Source organism: Plasmodium knowlesi, assembly GCF_000006355.2.
Source record: "Plasmodium knowlesi strain H genome assembly, chromosome: 14".
NCBI classification, from domain to species: domain Eukaryota; phylum Apicomplexa; class Aconoidasida; order Haemosporida; family Plasmodiidae; genus Plasmodium; species Plasmodium knowlesi.
Genome location: NC_011915.2, coordinates 862,382 through 881,657, shown reverse-complemented (window position 1 = coordinate 881,657; position 19,276 = coordinate 862,382). Strand labels below are relative to the sequence as shown.

General features: G+C 36.7%; 5 protein-coding genes across 5 annotated transcripts; 2 read left to right on the top strand and 3 right to left on the bottom strand.

Moving 5' to 3' along the window:
* Nucleotides 1-68: 68 nt before the first annotated feature.
* PKNH_1420000 (conserved Plasmodium protein, unknown function) lies at nt 69-2,384 on the top strand (the record flags this gene model as incomplete). Its single annotated transcript, XM_002262052.1, has 1 exon — nt 69-2,384. One exon carries the CDS (start codon nt 69-71, stop codon nt 2,382-2,384), a length of 2,316 nt encoding a protein of 771 aa, XP_002262088.1.
* Nucleotides 2,385-3,083: 699 nt separating this feature from the next.
* Nucleotides 3,084-5,150, bottom strand: PKNH_1419900 (uncharacterized protein; the record flags this gene model as incomplete). The annotated part of the gene is made up of 1 exon (XM_002262051.1): nt 3,084-5,150. One exon carries the CDS (start codon nt 5,148-5,150, stop codon nt 3,084-3,086), a length of 2,067 nt encoding a protein of 688 aa, XP_002262087.1.
* Nucleotides 5,151-7,685: 2,535 nt separating this feature from the next.
* Nucleotides 7,686-9,812, bottom strand: PKNH_1419800 (conserved Plasmodium protein, unknown function; the record flags this gene model as incomplete). Its single annotated transcript, XM_002262050.1, has 1 exon — nt 7,686-9,812. One exon carries the CDS (start codon nt 9,810-9,812, stop codon nt 7,686-7,688), a length of 2,127 nt encoding a protein of 708 aa, XP_002262086.1.
* Nucleotides 9,813-12,432: 2,620 nt separating this feature from the next.
* Nucleotides 12,433-14,379, bottom strand: PKNH_1419700 (conserved Plasmodium protein, unknown function; the record flags this gene model as incomplete). Its single annotated transcript, XM_002262049.1, has 1 exon — nt 12,433-14,379. One exon carries the CDS (start codon nt 14,377-14,379, stop codon nt 12,433-12,435), a length of 1,947 nt encoding a protein of 648 aa, XP_002262085.1.
* A 2,812-nt stretch (nt 14,380-17,191) lies between these two features.
* On the top strand, nt 17,192-19,276 carry PKNH_1419600 (DNAJ-like Sec63-like protein; the record flags this gene model as incomplete). The annotated part of the gene is made up of 1 exon (XM_002262048.1): nt 17,192-19,276. One exon carries the CDS (start codon nt 17,192-17,194, stop codon nt 19,274-19,276), a length of 2,085 nt encoding a protein of 694 aa, XP_002262084.1.

Below are 19,276 nucleotides of genomic sequence, written 5' to 3'. Positions count from 1 at the left end.
CTAACACGACAACACACTGACACGATAACCCGCACACCTGCTCAGGGTGAAGGCAAATTTGAGGCAAAATGGCTCAGTCTCACGTCGAAATTGCCAAACAGCTCAAACACAACTCGGAAGAGATAAAGGAGTACTTCGAGGATCTGTACGCGTGGCAAAGCGAAGTCAGCAAGGAGGTAGGAGGGAACAGTGGAAAGGAGCAGTCGTCCACAGTAAGAAATGGCCCCGCGAAGGGAAGCAAAAGTTTTGCTGCTAAACTGGAGAAGAAAAAGAAGGACCATGATGGACAGGGGCAGAAACTCCATGGGAGATCTTCAGAGATTGTAGATCCGGCAGCTGCCAATATCCTTCATAGAGAAACAGAATTGAGACAAAATAATAATGCCTTAAAGAGGGACCAGAATTCGCTGGATAGCTATTACAATGCGTGGGATAAACTCAAAATAGAAGATATTGACAATGGCCATGATGGGTCAGGTGAAGATCGTGAAGGCCACAATGGGGAAGCATCGGAGAGAACTGAAAAAGGAGGATATTCTGATGGGATACTTCATTGGGAGAGAAAGATAGAAGAATTAGCCCCTACTATCGACACGGAAAGAAGAAACAGCATGAATATCTGCAATGGTATTTGGGGAAAAGCAGAAAGAAAAGATGGGTTAAGTGAAAGTAACAATTGTGTTCTGAACAGACGAAACGAAGAAGAGCGGTTAATGAAGATCGATTGCAAAGTTTATGATATATACCTCTCGAAAAACGAAGAAGGAAAAATAAACTACCAAAAGAGGTGGTACAATAAATGTTTAGAAAATTACAATGACATAATTAACTACATAGACTTCGAACTAAGCAACAATAATATATTTTTACAGATCGAACAAAATCTAGATAATGAATTATACATAGATGTACTTTCCCAGAATAAGCAAATTTTTCTGAATAAAAATATTGAACAGTTAAGCATCCTTAGGACTAAAGTTCTTGTAAACAGATCATTAGTATATCAGAGGCTGTCTTCCTATTTTGAAAGCATCAATGATTGTTCTTCCATAATTTTATTTTACAAATATTTTTTACCTGAGCATAAAAATTGTGCTAGCTACTGTATAGGGAAGAATTCCCTGACGGTGAATATTAAATATGTGCTTTTCAAGGCATACTACCTAAGGGGGATGGCAAGATATAAGCTAAAAATTTATAAATATTCCCTTAAGGATTTTAAATTCGCCAAGGAGTGTGCAAATGATATGAACTGTTGTTCCACTCTCAATATTGATAAGTCGATCCAGCTTCTACAAAATGTGATAACCCAAATTGATACAAAAAGACGGGCGAGGAGACAAGCTGAATACACATCTACCCTTTTGGAGAGATACAAACTGAAGCCAAGACTGCTAACTATTCAACTTATATCAAGAGAGCAAACTGAGGAAATTATACCTTTGGAAAATAATAGAAACGATGTTAAATGCCTCACGGGGCTGCCAAACGCGGAGGAGCCAAGTACGGGGTGTGCATCTGGGGGGTGGAATTCCCCTTCTGAAGAAAGGAAATACCTAAGGCATTTCGCACAGGGAGGAAACCCTCCAAAGGTGCATGATGGGGGAAATGCCCCAGTGGGAAAAAATAGCAGCCTGGGAGCAGTGTCTGAGGGGGAGCACAACACTGTGGGGCATAAGGACAGGGAAATCGAAAGAGATAACCACCACGATACGGATAGTAGCCTCACCCTGAGCGAGAGTACCGCGCTGAGTGACGTGGAAGAAACGAAACCGCCCCTCCTCACCATGTCCAGGGGAGCAAACCTCGGGAAAAACAAAATTAAAAATAAGATAAGCTTCGAGCTCCTTTGGAATTCAAATGAAATAAAAAGCAACTTCAAAAAACAAATCGATATTCTCAAAACTGCTTTTTTGGAAGAACACATATTCCAGTTCAACCTCGATAGGGATCTTTACGTAGATATTCTAGACTCCCTTTTTAAAAATAACTTCTTGTCCTTATTTGAAAATATGGATAACGAGGACATAAAAATAAAATTGCAGAGAGACGCCTGCGCAGGATTACCCCCCAATGTTGATAAGGAAATAGATAGAACTTCCAAGTCACCATCGGATGGCGAATTGGGATGTGTAGAAGAAAGGGAAGATGAAGAAAAACTGCTAAATTGCGCCGAGTGCGTAGTGCTCATAGACATATTGTACATCCTCACCAATGGTGGAAAGGAAAATTATGTCCTCCTCTTTGTTGACAAAAAGGAAAGAACATTGTTGCTAACGTTTTACAATTTTATTTTGAAGTATACAAATGTGTTTCTCTGCAATGAAAACTGCCTAAGGGAGAAGACTCTCCTGTTGAAGGGTTTACTCGAAAGGATATCTTAAAAATGCGTGTACTTAAAAATGCATGCATTAATAATGAGTGTACTTAAAAATGCGTGCACATAAAAATACATATATGCCTAAACACACATTTAAAAAAAAAAAAAAAAAAAAAAAACATTCAAAATGAAGTACCTCTCTCCGCAATTATGTCAAAAGATAGTTAAATGCAAAAAGGAGGTATAAAAAAAAAAAAAAAAAAAAAAAAAAAAAAGAAAAGAAAAGAAAAGAAAAGGTAAACGAAAAATTTTAATTAAACCGCATATGATATACATGCACCCACTTGTGTGCACACGTATACACAGGCATATGCACCGAACCAAAGACATATCATAAATATACATATATCACTACTTATTCAATTAAAGTGAAAAATTTAATTAGGGGAGATATAAACGCTTTCGCAACACAGGTATCATTCATATTAAAAATGGGGATCACATGTGGGTTGGGTACACATGCCTAGAGGGGCGTGGGTATAATAACAAAGAGACGAAAATTCGCTCTGGCACTTTGAAAAAAAAAAGAGAAAGCCAAAATGGGGAATAATCACATATACGTAAAAATGCGCAAATAAGTCGTATATGGGACCTACGACGCGCACACATGTGCTGGCATGTATATATGCACATATATGCGCACTTCTAAGGGGTGTTAGTGGACGCTAAAGTAGGGACCTAATAAACACGTTAACGCACCAATCTACATAAAGGTACACTTTTTTTTCTTCTTCTTTTTATCATTTGAAAAGGGCGCATTGGACCTCACACAATGCATGTTATTTTTGGCACTACTGCCATCATAATAGTTCAAATAAATTATGGAATGGTCTAAATTTTTTTCCGAAATTTTCTGATTTGATATGCACCTAAAATTGTTATCATAGTAGGAGGTGTCATTGTCTACGTTGTCAAATAATTCCCATGTACAACTCAAATGTAGAAAGGAAATGTCTGCAGCCAACAAGAACAATTTATTCTCATACTTAAAAAGGGTGTTAAAATGGTTATTCCTGAAAAAAGCTACAAGTTGATTTGGATTCAAATTTTCTTGCAATAATTTCAACCCAACTAATGTCAATTGAGTTTTGTATGTTTCCAGAAATTGGGAAATAATTACCGCTTCGTGAATTTCGTATGGAGTTAAATTTATATCTGTATTGTAATTTTTCATAATAAAATTTTCACTATTTTCTGTGTAATTATCTGCTATGTCTGCATTCGCAGTTTCGCTAGTTAAGCTAGCTATTCCGTTTGATTGCATAAACAATTCATTATTTCTAATATTCCTTTCGTCCGAGGAGGATTTTTTGGACTTACCCTGGGTATTCCCCTCAGAAGAATATTCAACTGAAATTATACTGGTAGAATTGTTCAGCAAGGGATCCTCCGGAAATTTGGGCGTGGGTACCGCATTCACATCGCCGCTGCTGTTATCACTGCTGATGGCGCTAACAACACTGGCAATGGTACTGATATTTACATTGGCGCCAATAGTGGCGTTCCTATTTGCGTTGTTTTTTTTTACAGAGGTGGCCAAATTACTTGGCGTTTTACTTTCCTTCACAACGAATCCGTCCGACTTGTGCCCTGTTTCACCGCTGTACTTATTTGCACCTTTTTCCAAATCTATGGAGCATGACTGCTTTACGTTTATTACGTTAGTTTGAGTTCTGCTCTTACTGCTAGACCCATCTCGACTTGTGATTTTCTTACCAAAAAATGTGCTCTTTTTTTTTGTTGTGTCTGCATCCAAGGGGGGGTCAGTAATAAGGTGCACAGAGGAGCTGTCTTGAAATAATGTCTTCTTGGAATTTTCTTTTGATATTTTATCAAGATCATCTGGAAAAATGGGTACACTATTTATGCCTTTTTCCTTCTCATTTTTTTCTGTGATTTTGTTGATTCCTTTGTTTATGTTGCCAATGGCATCGTTGGGTGCAGCTTTCTTCTGATGGCAGTTGGAGGCTCCTCTTGAAGTATTTGTCGGGCCATCCATGAGCATATCCCTCTTGTAGGATTCTTCAAAATGGCAATCGTCCCTTTTTTCCTCCTCCACACCCTCCAACTGATACAAAGCGGTAGTTCTCCCATTGGAAGTATCGTCTGCATTTTTTTTTTTCTTTCTCTCGTAGTATTCATTATATCTCACAATTTTATTTATTATGACATTGTAGGAATAATCTTTCAGGTAGGAGTAAAACATTACATCTTCCGATGAGATGACCCAACCATGATATAATGGGATATTGAGCATGTCAAATATGCACAACCCTTTGGTGTACTCAAATGAATGAATATTAGTAAATTTACAATTAACGTCTAGTCCGTATTTTAACTGAGGTAATATATCTACACACTCTATAATATTTTTCCTATAATTACACGACGCGGTATTATCAGTCACATTTTTCTTATTGGACTCTAACAGTATGTTCATAATTTTATTTTCGAGGAAACTCTGCGATATTTTCTTAATTTTCCTGTCAATCTGTAGCTGGTTACGTAGAAGCAGAATGTTCGTAATGCAAAGAAGAGGACATGGTCCGCTTTTATTTTGGAGCAAAATTGGTACCCTCCTGTTTATAAAGTTAATCCATTTGACGCTATAATAATTTATGTTCTCATTTTCGTAATTAACAATTTCGTATACTTTATCGTATTTTTTTAGCACATAGGATTTGAAAGTTTCGTAGTCGGCGCTCCGAATGATCATATTTTCTTCTTCGTCATTTTTCTCATCATAATGCAGCTTGATCATAGTTGTCATTTTTGCCGTTTCTTCCTGTCAGAGAGTTCATTCCTGTGGTCTGCCTGCGCGGCTCATATTATGCTACGTTCGTGGGGGGAACTTCACCGTTGATAGGTAGCTTCACCGTTGATAGGTAGCTTCACCGTTGACAGGTAACTTCACCGTTGACAGGTAACTTCACCGTTGACAGGTAACTTCACCGTTTACAGGTAACTTCACCGTTGATAGGTAGCTTCACTGATGGCGAGCAACGCAACGCTTGGAAGACGGAATGGTCCACCCACAGCGCCCTCGGACAGACGAAAGGTTCAAAGGAACGCGGCGGAAAAGAAGGGTCTCCAAAATGTGACTTGGTAAACTTCCGTATAAGGTGAAAAAAAACGGAAAAAAAAAAAAAAAAAAAAATCCCAAAGCTATTTTTCACGTACATCACAAAAAAAATAAGGAGAAAAATGGGGGGTCGGCGGGAATTTATTCAAAAGCATCGTTAAAACATGTTTCCACAATCTAATAAAAGAAAAAAAAAAAATAAAAAAAATAAATGGAAACATATATATATAAATATATTATATATAAACATATATACATATATATGTACATACAGTGGCGCAGGAGAAGGTACGATGACACGTCAACTTATGAACAACAGGTGGGAATAATTTTAAAATTTTTATGTAAAAGGGAATGAAATGGCACAGTCCTGCAAGAGTCCATGAGGCAAATGGCGAGATGCAAACACGACATATTATGACCGTTCTTTCTCTGATGAATTAAACACTAAGCTGGGGCGAAAGGCGGGAATATGTATTATATATACGTATATGCACGTATATATGTATGAAAATTCGAAGCGCTATAAAAAATGGGAGAAACGGGCCCAACCCAACTCCGTTACGCAAAAGTGCAAGCTGCAAAAGCAGGGCAGAAGAAAGGGGAATTATTTCCTTCAGCGTAAAAATAAACGCGTTATGAGATGGAAAAAATATGGGGCAAGGAGTCAGGCGCATAACGTACGATATCAAATAAAAGTGCTGAGGTATGCCATTAATTATGACATAATAATCTACGTACAAGTAGGTATAAATGTATATAATATGTAATATATAATATGTATATATGTATACGTATATGTAATATACTGTGCTTCCATATGCGAATGGGGATGCTGACAATTTGGAGCTTTACAAATAAGATGAACAGCCATTTGGCTTTTCGCAACTTCATGTTCCATTTGTATATTCATGAATACTTACCCCCCCCATACGTATCATTGTAAGGCAGGCCAATACAATAACTGACGTAGCACAAAAAAAATAGAATAAAAAATAAAAAAAGACGCATTCTGTTTCTTCTTGCATATATAAAAACAGTACTTAATTGAACCCCATGGGGAAATGAACAAATTGCTGTGTCCTACGCGATATTATTTTTATTAAAAAGGGAAAATATGCAGTTTCGCCATTTGCCTGGTTAAGATAATTCTTCCAATTCGAACAGGCGGAACAGCGGTGAAAGAAAAACAAACCGAAAAAAAAACTCATGTACCTCTTTTGTACAAATGGATCCGCTACATGGTGCATACGGTATGGAATTATATATACTCACTGGGGCTTGTTAACATTTCTGTTTTACGCGCCACATAACCGTTGCGAGTCCTCAACATATAAAAAATAAAATGTATAATATTAAAACCGAACAATTGCTTTAAACAAAGGGTGTTACATTTCTACCTTCAAATGGAGTTAAACAAACTCTTCACTTCATTTTACACAACACTCCATGTACAAATGTAAATTTATGTTCATATATGAGTGCATATGCATGGGCCATATTTTCTAGAGGACTTTTCCCGTCGACGCAGTTTCTGAGGAACGTGAAACATATGGCTCAGTGTTGTAGGATGTGAATATTCGGGGAAGATGCAGAAGGGAGTTTTTTGTGAGAAAGAATTTTGTACCGTCTTTATTAAAAACGGCTACGTGGCGTCAGAAAAGGGTAGACAATCAACGTTCCGTCCACCCCCCTTGGATATAAATAACACTGCTAAATGAGTTTGTGCTAAAATTTCAAGCGTATTTCCTCCCCGGCGTTGTTCGCAAGGCGAAGCGAGATGGAGATACATTTACATACAGTGGTTCAAAAAAGGGTTAATTGAATTGACGGTTTTCAAATTAGAGTGTAAAGTTTTGTATAAATGTGGTAATTGTCGGAGGTTGCGGTGGCGCGCACAAACAGGGGGAATTTTTTTCGCAAAGCGGCACATACATCGAGGTGTCGTGTGTAAGCAGGTCAGCAAAAAAAAAAAAAAAAAAAAAAAAAAAAAGCGGAAATGGTGAAACGTTAGGAAGACGTTTTCATGTTATGGCAACCGAAGAGTACTGTTAAGGTGCATACGTATAGGTGGTGATATTATATGGTTTATGGAGACGGGCCACATCCGATTCAACACAGCCTCCTTTCAATCCTGTACTTATAAACGTAGTTGATTTTACCGATCTGGTCTAGTTTCACCCAAAGCGTGCTCCGAATAATCATCTTTGCCAAGTTGGTAAACTAGTTAAGGGGAATGGACTTAGCCGTGCAGTAATTTTCATTGGTGGTTGCATTGAACGACTCACCTAGTTCATCGAAGGAGTTCTTTTGCATGTTATCTAATTGCTTACCTTCCGCATCAGCCTCTTCCTCCTCAGCCTCCGCTTTTGTGTTAACCTTTGGCACTCCTTCATGACATCCTGATGAGTCGTACGACGATTTACACTTCCGTAATGTGCCCACATTTATAAGCGCATTATTTTTCACACTTGCCATTTTGATTAAATCCACAGGTCTTAGAGAATTGCTTAACTTTTTGCGACTATTGGCACACGTTTTTACGTACTTTGGAAGGGTGTTAAAATTGCCTGTTAGATAATTTCGTCTTTCCTCAAGTATACCGCCTGGCAAAATTGTACTCTTTCTTTGGGTGCCATGGAAAATTTGAGAGAAGCTATGCCTTCTCTGTTGCTCATTTACGTTCAAGCTTTTTCGCCTTGGAAAGATCTGACTCCCTCCGCCTTTGCAAGAAAACGCTTCGTTCGAATGGGGGAAAACATTTTTTGTCTGTCCCATGCAGTTCATTTGAATGGTGGTACTTAAATTTGACATCGACCTATCCAACTCCATCGGTACGGAATAGGCTGTTCCCATTTTGCTGCTACTATATTGCATATTATACGTGTTCATAAAATCCGTCTCCGTCATAGATTCTTCATTTTCATTAGGACGGATACAAGTATGGAAGGAATTTGTCATATGGCTAAGTAACCCAGGGACCTTTGAAAAGGGTATAATATTTATTAAATTTTGGAGAAACATTTTCGATACTGCAAAACAGTATTGTTTAAATGTGTAATTTTCTCTGTCTATATGCTCTAATCTTTCTCCAACATGTTCGCAGAATTTATTATACTTGTTTCTCATTCTTTGGATTAAGTATGGCAAATTGGAAAAGAGAAAATCATCATAATCGTCATCGTATATAGTGACACCTTCTTTCGCGTGAAGGTTGTTGTGATGGTATTGTACATGTGCAGTATGTTGACTATCAGTTGGCACATTCAAGTTTGGCAAATTTGAATATGTCTTTGGGATACACCTATCCTTCTCATTTTCATGAGGAAATGTGGGTAACGATAAGAGGGTGGCACTTCTCCCTGCTTTTTTATTTTTTCCTTCCAGTTTTTGGCTATGATATTTTATAAACATGCTACGTATACCCTCATAGATGGGAAAAATATGAATGCCCGAAATTAGGCTGTTCAATTTTAAATATTCTGGCCACCTCAATATGGTGTTTATTCCTAACGGGCCGTAATTTAAAATGATGGAGTTCGAACTGGTATTAACAACGGTACCATCGTTTCTGTGCTCTTCCTTTTCATTCCCATCGCAAAGGTTGTCTAACATCTCATTCATGGTGTCTATAAACCAAAGACCTGTTTTTTGCGTGTCCCCCATTTGTGCCATTATGTATGCCTTCCTATGGAGATAATCAGCGCTATCGCCTTTGTCAAATTTTACCTTCCCCCCACTGGAGCATTTTTCAAATCTGCGACTACTTCCTCCACTTTTTAGGCTACTTCTCTGATGCCTCAAGTGATCCCCTTCAAGTGATTTTTCACTCGTAACGGATTTTCTTCTACTATATCTCACACTTTTACTCTTCTCCGTTTCGCTGCCAAAATTCCCATCGTAGCTGCTGTCGTCTTCCAAATTTCTTAAAATATTTTCTTCTAAAGTTGCGCTCGTTAGTTTCAACACATGGCTGGTTCTGGCACTCTTATATGTGTTTGCAGTTTGAGTGTCTACATGCATGGGGAAGGCCAATCCCACTGAAGATGATTTGCTCACTTTTGATTCAGAATTTTCACTCCTGTCTGAGTAGGAGTAGCAATTTTTATCATCATTAAAAAAGTCACTCTTCTCTTCCGAACTTTCCATAATTTTGTTATACTCATCTTCTCTCATTTTTTTTCTTTTTTCTCTCTCTTCAAAAGAGTTATCAATGGAATCATTACTTTGCAGAAAATTGTAATTATCAGAAAAGTCTCCAAAACTTCTAGATTCTTTTTTTCTTTCTCCGTATTGGTTAATTCCCGATGTCATTTCCCTGGATATTTTACTTTCGCTGTTACATCTCATCGTCTAAGATTAGTCTTTGTTTTATATTTATTAATTTTTTTTTTTTTTTTTTCACCCTTCTTGTAGGAAAGCTTTAATATATTCCCTACAGAAAGGAGAGTAATTTTCCATTCGCTTTTTCACCCCAGTGCGTAAGCATGGTATGTCATCTGATACGGCTCACTGGATCAGTTCGGAAATGGATGATCTTGGGAATACTCATGCGCGTAAAAGGACTCGCATCAAATTTTGGCGAAAGGCTCTGCACGAATTGGCGGAAAGTTTATGACCGATAATGTTCTCTTCCCAACTGGAAAACACACACCCTATGGAATTTTCGAGGAAATACAAAGAAGGAGGTGCAGTACACAAATGGGGTGGCTAAACTATTCGTAAAAAGAAAGGGATAATAAAATGACCATGAAATGAAACATGGTCCTAGTAAAATTCTGTTAATTGCTAAGCAAATGTACTCATGTAGGTATGTATGTACTCTCTCTTCCGGTTTATTTCTTCTTAACAACGTTGCTAACGTGGAACGGGTTGCCTAAGCCTATTCGATTACATTTGAATGGTGCAGACAAGAGAGAAAAAAAATATAGAACGAATTGCAACTAACAAAATGATGAATAACGTGTTAACCCCCTACGTGCTCGAATTAGTAATTTTTTTTTTTAATTTGTGATTGCTCGTGAAACATATATGTACACACACGCATGCATATTTATATTACTGAATTAAGCTTGGTTCATTTGTAAGGTTACGTTAAAATGGGTAGAATAAAGTTCGCATGGTGAAAAATGACGAATGCCTCTATACAAGTAGCTGCGACTCTATGTTTACAAGCACCCTAGCCAACATAGTAGTCGCCATAAATTCCATGGACCTCTTTATCAGGGGGTCGACACAAAAAATAAATAGATCCCTGAGCACTTGAGGAGTACAGGTTCTATCACATGCAGATAGAGAATCAATAGAGGATTATCAAATAAACACGAATATGATACGTATTTATGGCAAGCTGCGGCAAGGAACCAAGGTAACATGCGGCGTCACCAATTTGGCCTTTTTTCGTAAAGTCCTTCTTTGTCTTCTACGCGCTTACGTTCGGAAGGGCGCTAAGATATGCACTTGCCCATATGAAAAAGGTGAAACAGCGAAACGGTAAAAAAAAATAATCGACGCGAAAACGCGAACTCGCTACGTTCTTCTCCGTGGAGCACGCTTCTTCTATCCTTCCCCCTCAAAAGGAGCACATCCAATAAAAATTAAAAAAAAAAAATTATTCACATATAGAATATGAGAGAAGGAGAGTAAAAATATTAAACATTAATTTGCCTATAAAAAAGGAAAAAAGACTGTAAAAATGGACGGACGCGAATAAGTACACATATCTATATAAATGTGCGTACGTGTGTGTACGGTGTATGCACTAGGAGATAAAAAAAAAATAAATAAATAACCATGCGGGCAGGCACAATATTTTCCTCTTTAAAACGACATCTTTGCTAAACTTGTCAGCGTGTGCAGGTGCCCACACGTTCTCTAACATGTGAACATAACGCGCTTAAGGGCATAATTTAATTTTAAACCTTTTCATAATATTATTTGCGGCAAAGGCACATATGACGCATGTAGTATATCCATTTAGGCATGTGCAAAATGCGGGTTAAAAAAAAAAAAAAAAAAAAAAAAAAAAGCGACAATTTTAACTCTACAATAATGTTGTGTTCTTTACTTGCAATTATAGGAATACATGTACAGGTTTGCTCATTTTATTTTCTTGCTTTTTTTTTTTTTTTTTTTTTTTTTTTTCCCAAGTAGCAGCATCAAGCCACTTAACCTACATAATCCACATTTTGTATAAATTGAAAAATGAATTCCCATCTTAGTCCTGTGCCATCCATAACATTTATTAAGTGCTCATTCGCTTAAAAAAAATAAAAATTGCGCTTTACTTTAAAATGCCCACATGTAGAAACCGTACACATGCACATTCCTGCGCATGCAGTTTATACCCACGGAGAGGGACTCCGATGCGCGGCGTTGTGCAACGTTGTTCTTGCACTGTGGAAGGAATTCACGAAAAGCGGACTGGCATAAATCTTTCATCTCGAATAAGGAGGCTAGTAAATAAGGTCAATGTGGCGATGTTGCAATGTGGAATCATTGCAATATGCCCAGGTTTACTTAAACAAGCCAAAATGACACAAAGGGCAAAAGCGAAAAAATGAGCGAACGAAAAAGCGGCAACGGTACCCAGTATTTCAAAACAGCTGACACAACACCTTTAAAGCAACGCATTTACACACATACCAAGGAGCAGGATACGTCAAATTAACAAACAAAATTTTATCTAAAGATATAAGGGAATAAATACACTTCTGCATAACATCACAGTTTAATAAAGCAATAAAAATAATCAAGGAGGAGAACATATAAGTGTTTAAATATTTCTACTGTGCAAATCCAGTGGGGGGCAATTTAACAAAAAAAAAAAAAAAAAAAAAAAAAAAACACATTGTAGGTATCCCCCCAAAAGGATATTCCAAAAAGAAGCAAGTAGTTTTGCGCTCATTACACACCTGTGATACTGTCCGTTTGGCCGCTCGGCCGATCTCCCGCACCTGTGTACGTACAATTACGAACAATGAACGGGCGTGATACACTCACGCGTGTGGATATATTCATAGGCCGAAACCTTTTCTATGTCGTAGCGACGCATTGTAGTTGCCATGACGGGGTTCAAATAATCACGGGTTATTCCCTCCTTTTGTAAAAATAAATAAAAATTATTATCTTTATAGAATTCCACAATAGATGGAATACCATCGTAACCTGTGCAACGCTTTAGCGTTCCCATTTCTTCAGCATAGGATCCATTCTTTTCATATATTAGCTCGGTAATATAGCTATCGTTCCTTTCGGGGTCCACTAAACGTTTCTTGTCAATGTTACTTATCCAGAAGCCATTGGTATTATTATATTTATATTTTTCATACCTACTACTTCGGTTGAATAGTTTCTTCCTTAAATCCTTTTTATTTTTCAATATGTTAAAAACATGATTTTCGTATATTTTTCCCATATGTAAGTTTTTAACTTGTGGGTGATAGTTCCTCCTGTCAAATTTGTCTTCATATATAATGGCCGAACCAATTTTGCTCCTAATTGCAGGGGAAATTTCCGATGGTACTTTGAATGGTATATTTTGGCTCCTTTCAATTTGTGGGTATTTTAAAATCAGATCAACTGATTCGTTGCAGTCCTTCATAAAATTGAGCAGCTTATGATTTCGCCTATACGAATCTATGACATTGTCTCCGCTCGAATTGAAGGGTAACTTCGTAAATATAACGTTTGGAATTTCTATTTTTCCGTTTTTTATATCATCTAGCGAGTAGCTCCGTGGTTTCTTACTTAAAGATGAAGCTGTAGAGTTCTTTTTTTCTTCGGAAAAAATGCAATTTTTTTCACTTCCATGTTTTTTTCTTCGTTCTATTCCATCCCCTCCAGTGTTACATGAAATTTCCGTTAGCTCAAAATTGTCATCATTCAATGCACTCAATTTTGTGCTAAAAGTTGTTTTACCCCCCTGCATTTCCTCATCCGGATAATATACCATCATGCGTTCCTTCATATGACCATCCGCAAGTTGTAATTTGTCTTGGCCCCGTTCCTTTTCAGGATTGCCATTCACATATCCTTCACATTCTGGGTTGGGTACTACGGTAGGATGACTTATCTGATACGTGTTTGTTGTTTTCGCGTCCTCTGTAGGATTAGACAAAGCATACCTTTTTCTAGAGGGAAGCGATTCATCACTTGTGTGCTTTTTACTATCATACAAAGCTTGTACATCCTCCGAATTCTCTTTAATGGGGAAGTAAATTGAAGGAGCTCCCACCGAAGTCAGATGATCTTCCTGAGCTGGGGAATCATTTGCTTGAATATTTTTTATTTCATTATTTGTTCTGTTTTTCAGGGTACCAAATTGAGTATTATTATCGTCACCATTATTTTGAGCGTTCTTAGAAAGAGTCGCTTCGGCGATTTTTGCACAATTTGGTTCTGTCTTGCAGTTTACTACTTCCCCTTCCTCATGGATGGGTATTTCTGTGCAACAAAATTTTGCTAATAGCGATGAAGCTAAACAGGAAGGAACTCCACTTTCAATTCGAGAAACATTGCTATTTACCGAGGAATGGTAACAATTTAAATGTTCATCATTCAGACGTACACAACTTTCGCTCTGTGATGTAATTACATCGCTCAGGTGAAGGATGCTCGTTAGGCATGTATTCTCACTGACATGCTCATTTCTGTGTGGAAATAAATTTTCACTCCTCAAATGAGAACCATCACTTCTCTGTGCCTCGCTAGAACTTTGCAGCTCTCTTGTGTACATTTTCAAAATGCGTGGAAGGCTGTTTCCCCCAATCGAAAAATTACTGTTTATAGAAGCATCGTTATGTGTGCTTACATCCGGGGCGTAATCGAAGTTCCCATTGGTGTGAAAATTCTTTTCCGTTGAGCTTTGTACACGTAACATGTTTCCCCTATTTTGCGCCATGGGTACGTACACCATTGTTCGTGTGTGCAGCAAATATTGAACTACGCGTGTAGAATAATGCTAGGTAAATTAACAAAATGTAGAACTTTAAAAAAGGGAAGTAAAAATGGCCAGTGTGCAGGGGAAAAAACTGGAAAAAGTGAACAAAATGGAAATATAGACACAATGTGTTTTAAATGGGAGCACATTATTTGTTTTTCAATTCGCATTCGCAACTTTTCAAATCGTTCATTTTTGTGAAAAAATATCTACAATGTCAAATCGATGAAGAAAATACCTATTCTCAATTTTATTTACATATAATTGTAATAGCTAGCCAAGAAGGGGAGGAAAAAAAAAAAAAAAATAAAATAGTGCCACATTTTTGCAAACCATTTCATGTTCATAAAAAAAAAAAAAAAATCTATGAATTATTTACATTTCCTGTTCATAATTTATTTTTAGAATTTTATTTTGACGTTGTAAATAGCCATTTTCCCATTTGGCTGTAAAAAGAAAAAATATATATATATATATATTCCAAGAAAACAGACAGGTAAAAACAGCTAAAACGTTGTGGACCATATGATGAAAACAGATTTTAAGAGCATTTTACGGAAAGAATTCATCTCATTTTTTTTAGTAGTTCTGTTTTACATTATCATAAAAATTAAATTACATTTGGTCCGATAAATGCATACTGTATGGTTGACCATTTTGACCTTTTTTTTTCCTGTACTTTTATGCTTACGTGCGTCTACCTAGGTATGCATAATGCTTGCCGCAGAGGGACAGCGCATCTTCATTATTGTTCAACGCCACTCTTACCATTTTTACCTTTTACGTAATTTATAATAGCGTTCTATGAACAGAGGATGTTAGCAGGGTATTAAAGAAAAAAAATATATATATCGCCAAAATGTAACAGTACATGATTAAATTGATGTGGATCTTTTCTCCTCCAGCAAACGGTACCTATATGTGCCTCTTCAATATAATTTTATGTAGGCTTACAAATGATTTTTCGAAAGGGTGTCCCATGTGCGTGTTTTCACCCTGAGTTTGAATCCACCTTTTTGTAAGAACTGCCAACATTAAATCGGCCATGTGTAATAACAATGTGGTGCATGTTTCTAAAAAGAAATGACATAAGGTCTGTTTTTTACCTTTATACTCAATATGAAATTCAGACAAATAACCGAAAAAAAAATAATAATAAAGCCCTTTTTTTCGTAATTTCAAATTATATGTTAATGTGATTAAAAAAATGTCTGCGGAATGAGCTACCATTATTCCATTGAACAATATATATTCACATAATGGATAAAATAAGATATTTTTTCCCCTGTTCATTTGGTGTATCATCCTCCTACCCCTCACTTTTGTAGATCAAAATGGAGCTGTTGACCAAAGATATGTTGTTACGCAGGCAAATAAATGCACACCATCTATTTCAATTTCACTGCGTACATATCATCATGTTAACAAAATATAAGCGTTGAAAAAACAAAAAAAGGCAAACTAAACCGCATGGTTTGAGACATCATCAGAGTAAATGCCTGAAAAGGTGAAATTACAATTTGCACACTAAGCTAAAGAGAAACAATTTTCTGACATGTTCGCTGTTTCTAGATAAAATATTTGCATATGTAATTTGGCCCATTTTCAATGCAAATAAAAACAAATCTCCCTGGTATAGATATATTTGTACTGTGCAGAGGTACGTAGGTTTATACATTTAAAAGTAATGGTTAAATGACTGAATTACACTGGTACGAATATTAGCTCGAAGGTAAATTAACCACCCCTCGTTCATGAAAACAAAGGAATTTCTCTAAAGGGATGATGAAGATTTGTGTGACACGAAGAATTTCAAAAATTGTGATGTGTTTACAATATAATGGTTCTGTTTTTTAATTGTTTAAAAAAAGGATATATAAGCCCATATTAAAATTTGTTAAAATATATCTAAAAAGGCGCCAAAAAGCATGACCGGATTTGCGCATAAATGTTAAAAGCCGTAAAAATGTATATTTCGTTCACCTGTAGGAAAAAAAAATTTCTCATAATTATTTTGCGTAAGCTTTAAATAATAATGGGGAACGTGAAGGCGAAGGCCACGTGGTGTACAAAAAAAACAAGTTATTTAATTTTTTTTTTTTTTTAAAGGGCAAAAGAAAGGCGTTATTCAATCTTGGCTTCAGTTAATAATTTGTTCACATTATAGTTGGTATAAAAAAAAAAAAAGAAAAAAAAAAAAAATTAAAAAAAAAAAAAAAAAAAAAAAAAAAAAAAAGCAATTACAATCATAATCACAATTACAATTGCATTACATCACATTACATGGTTTGTAATTTCGTTGAATATAGCAATGTTATATTAACCCCTTTTTACAATTCTTTCCTTTCACCGTTCTTAAAAATGTTTGCTAAATAAATCATTTATTTATTTTTCCCTCATTTTCTGATAGTTTTTAGTGTAACTTTTCTTTGTCATTGTTTTATTATTTTTCTTTTTATCCCTTTACGGGTATACCACAGCATATCAAAATAGTACATTTCTTCTGTTTTGCCCCCCCTTGTTTCTCTCTACTTTCCTTTTTTTTTTTTTTTTTTTTTGTGTCATTGCATCGTATAAGTGTGCTTATGCGCACAATATGCCTAGGCGTACGTGTGAGTGCCATTTCGTACTTATGAAAAACAAGTGCCCACATGTGAATGTCCCTATGTATATAAATTCCCTTGCATACATACTAAGCTATTCCGCGCTCCTAACCACACGCAGTCACTCTCGTACGTGAAGGACTGTATAGACCCCCAGTACATTGTTGCAATTTGTGTAAATAACAATGTCACAGTTTCGCGATACCTTTACGAAGGATAGTAAGAAAGAGCCATTATTAAGCTACGATGACTCTGCATTCATTTTTTTCGCGGGAACTGTCTTAATTTGTGTGTTAATTCCATGTACATACATTTACATCAAATCCCTATTTAACAAAATTTTCAACAATGTTAGTAACAAATTAAAGAAGTCCAAGCACAACAGTGTGTATCGGTCCTGTGCGTGTGCACTATGTAAGGAAAAACTAGAAAAGAGAAATAAAAGCACCACACTATGGGAAAAGTTGGGATATAGGAAAATAATTCAATTTTTCCTGTTGGTCATATTTTGGGGATTGCTCTTTATCTTGGTGCAGCAGATGTTGAGTACGAAACCTATGCAGACATTTGACCCGTTCGAAATATTAGAAGTTCATGCAGGTGCAACAGTGGGAGAAATTAAAAAGGCGTATAGACTTAAATCATTGAAATACCATCCAGATAAGAATCCGAATGATACGTCAGCAGCTGCAAAATTTATTTTAATAACTAAAGCGTATCAAGCATTGACGGATGAAATATCAAAGGAAAATTATGAGAAGTATGGAAATCCAGACGGACCTGGTATGATGAAGGTGGGAATTGGTCTACCCAAACTATTGATAGATGAAAAATATCAGTTGTTAATATTATCCATTTTTTTCTTAATATTCCTTGTCTTCATTCCGGCCACTTTTATTATATACTACCAAAGACAAAAACAGTATGGGCCTAATGGTGTCAAAGTTGAAACCCTGCAATATTTAACGTATACAATAAATGAAAATAGCAGAGCTAAGTCATACCCAGAAATGCTCGCAGCTACGGCAGAAAGTAGAGATATTGAATTTAGACAGGGGGATGATGAATATGTGAAGAAAATGATAGACGAATTAGTGGAACCGAAAAAAAGAACCTTCAGAATACCTGTAATAACGAAAAACTACTTCATAATATTAGCCCATATGCAAAGAAGGTATGATTTATTATCAGAAGAAATGAAAGAAGATTTGAAACAAATTCTTCAGTTCTCTCTACTCATAACACATAGTATGATAGAAATTAGTATTTTAAGGGATTGGTTTTTAACAGCACAGGCTGCTCTAACATTTAGAAGATGCCTCATACAAGCCCTTGACATTAGAAGTTCAAGTTTGTTGCAAATTCCCCATTTTACGGAAGGTATAATTAAGCATGTTCATAAGGGAAAATTAGCCGTGAAAGAGATTCTAGATTTTGTCCATCAAAATCATGAGTCAAGAAAGGGACTGAACGAAATGACCGATGAGGAAATTTTGGATGTCAAATCTTTTTGCAACATTGTTCCGGATATTAAAATGACTGCCAGAATTTTGGTGGAAGATGAAAGCCATATTGTGAAAGGGGATGTGGCTTCGATTTACATACATATTGATAGAACGAATTTACATGAAAATGAAGCCGCTGGGTATATCCATGCGCCTTTCTTTCCTCTGCCTAAATTTGAGGAATGGTGGATTGTGGCTACCTATAAGGGAGATGATCGTATTTTAAAATATGTACATGTAAAAAATTGTGAGAAAATAATTGAGGAAAAGTTACAATTTATGGTCGATAGGGTAGGCAATTTGTGTGTGTCCATCTACATCATGAGTGACTGCTACTTTGGATGTGATAAGAAATTGGACTTGCCATTCAGAGCCTACTCGCAAACAGAGATAAAGAGAGAAATTTTCGTGCACCCAGAAGACATCGAGTTGGACAATGAACCAACCCTCTTCCAGCAAATGATTGGCGATGTTGGCAGAAGAGACGACAGCAGTGATGAAGAGGAAACTGGCGCCGGTGGCGACCCCAATAGAAGGAACAACTTCGCACATGGTAACACCGCCACTGCGGCGCCTAGAAACAGCCAAAACAACCAAACGAACAATGCGGGAAACGGTAACAGCAGCGGCAATAACAATAGGAATAATAATGGAGGCGGTGTTGGTGGAGGTGGGAACCCTCCTTCATCCCAGAAGAGCGTGTCCAGAGATCACGAAAATTACGTGCCGGACGATGACACGAACGAAGACTCGGGTGATGAATAA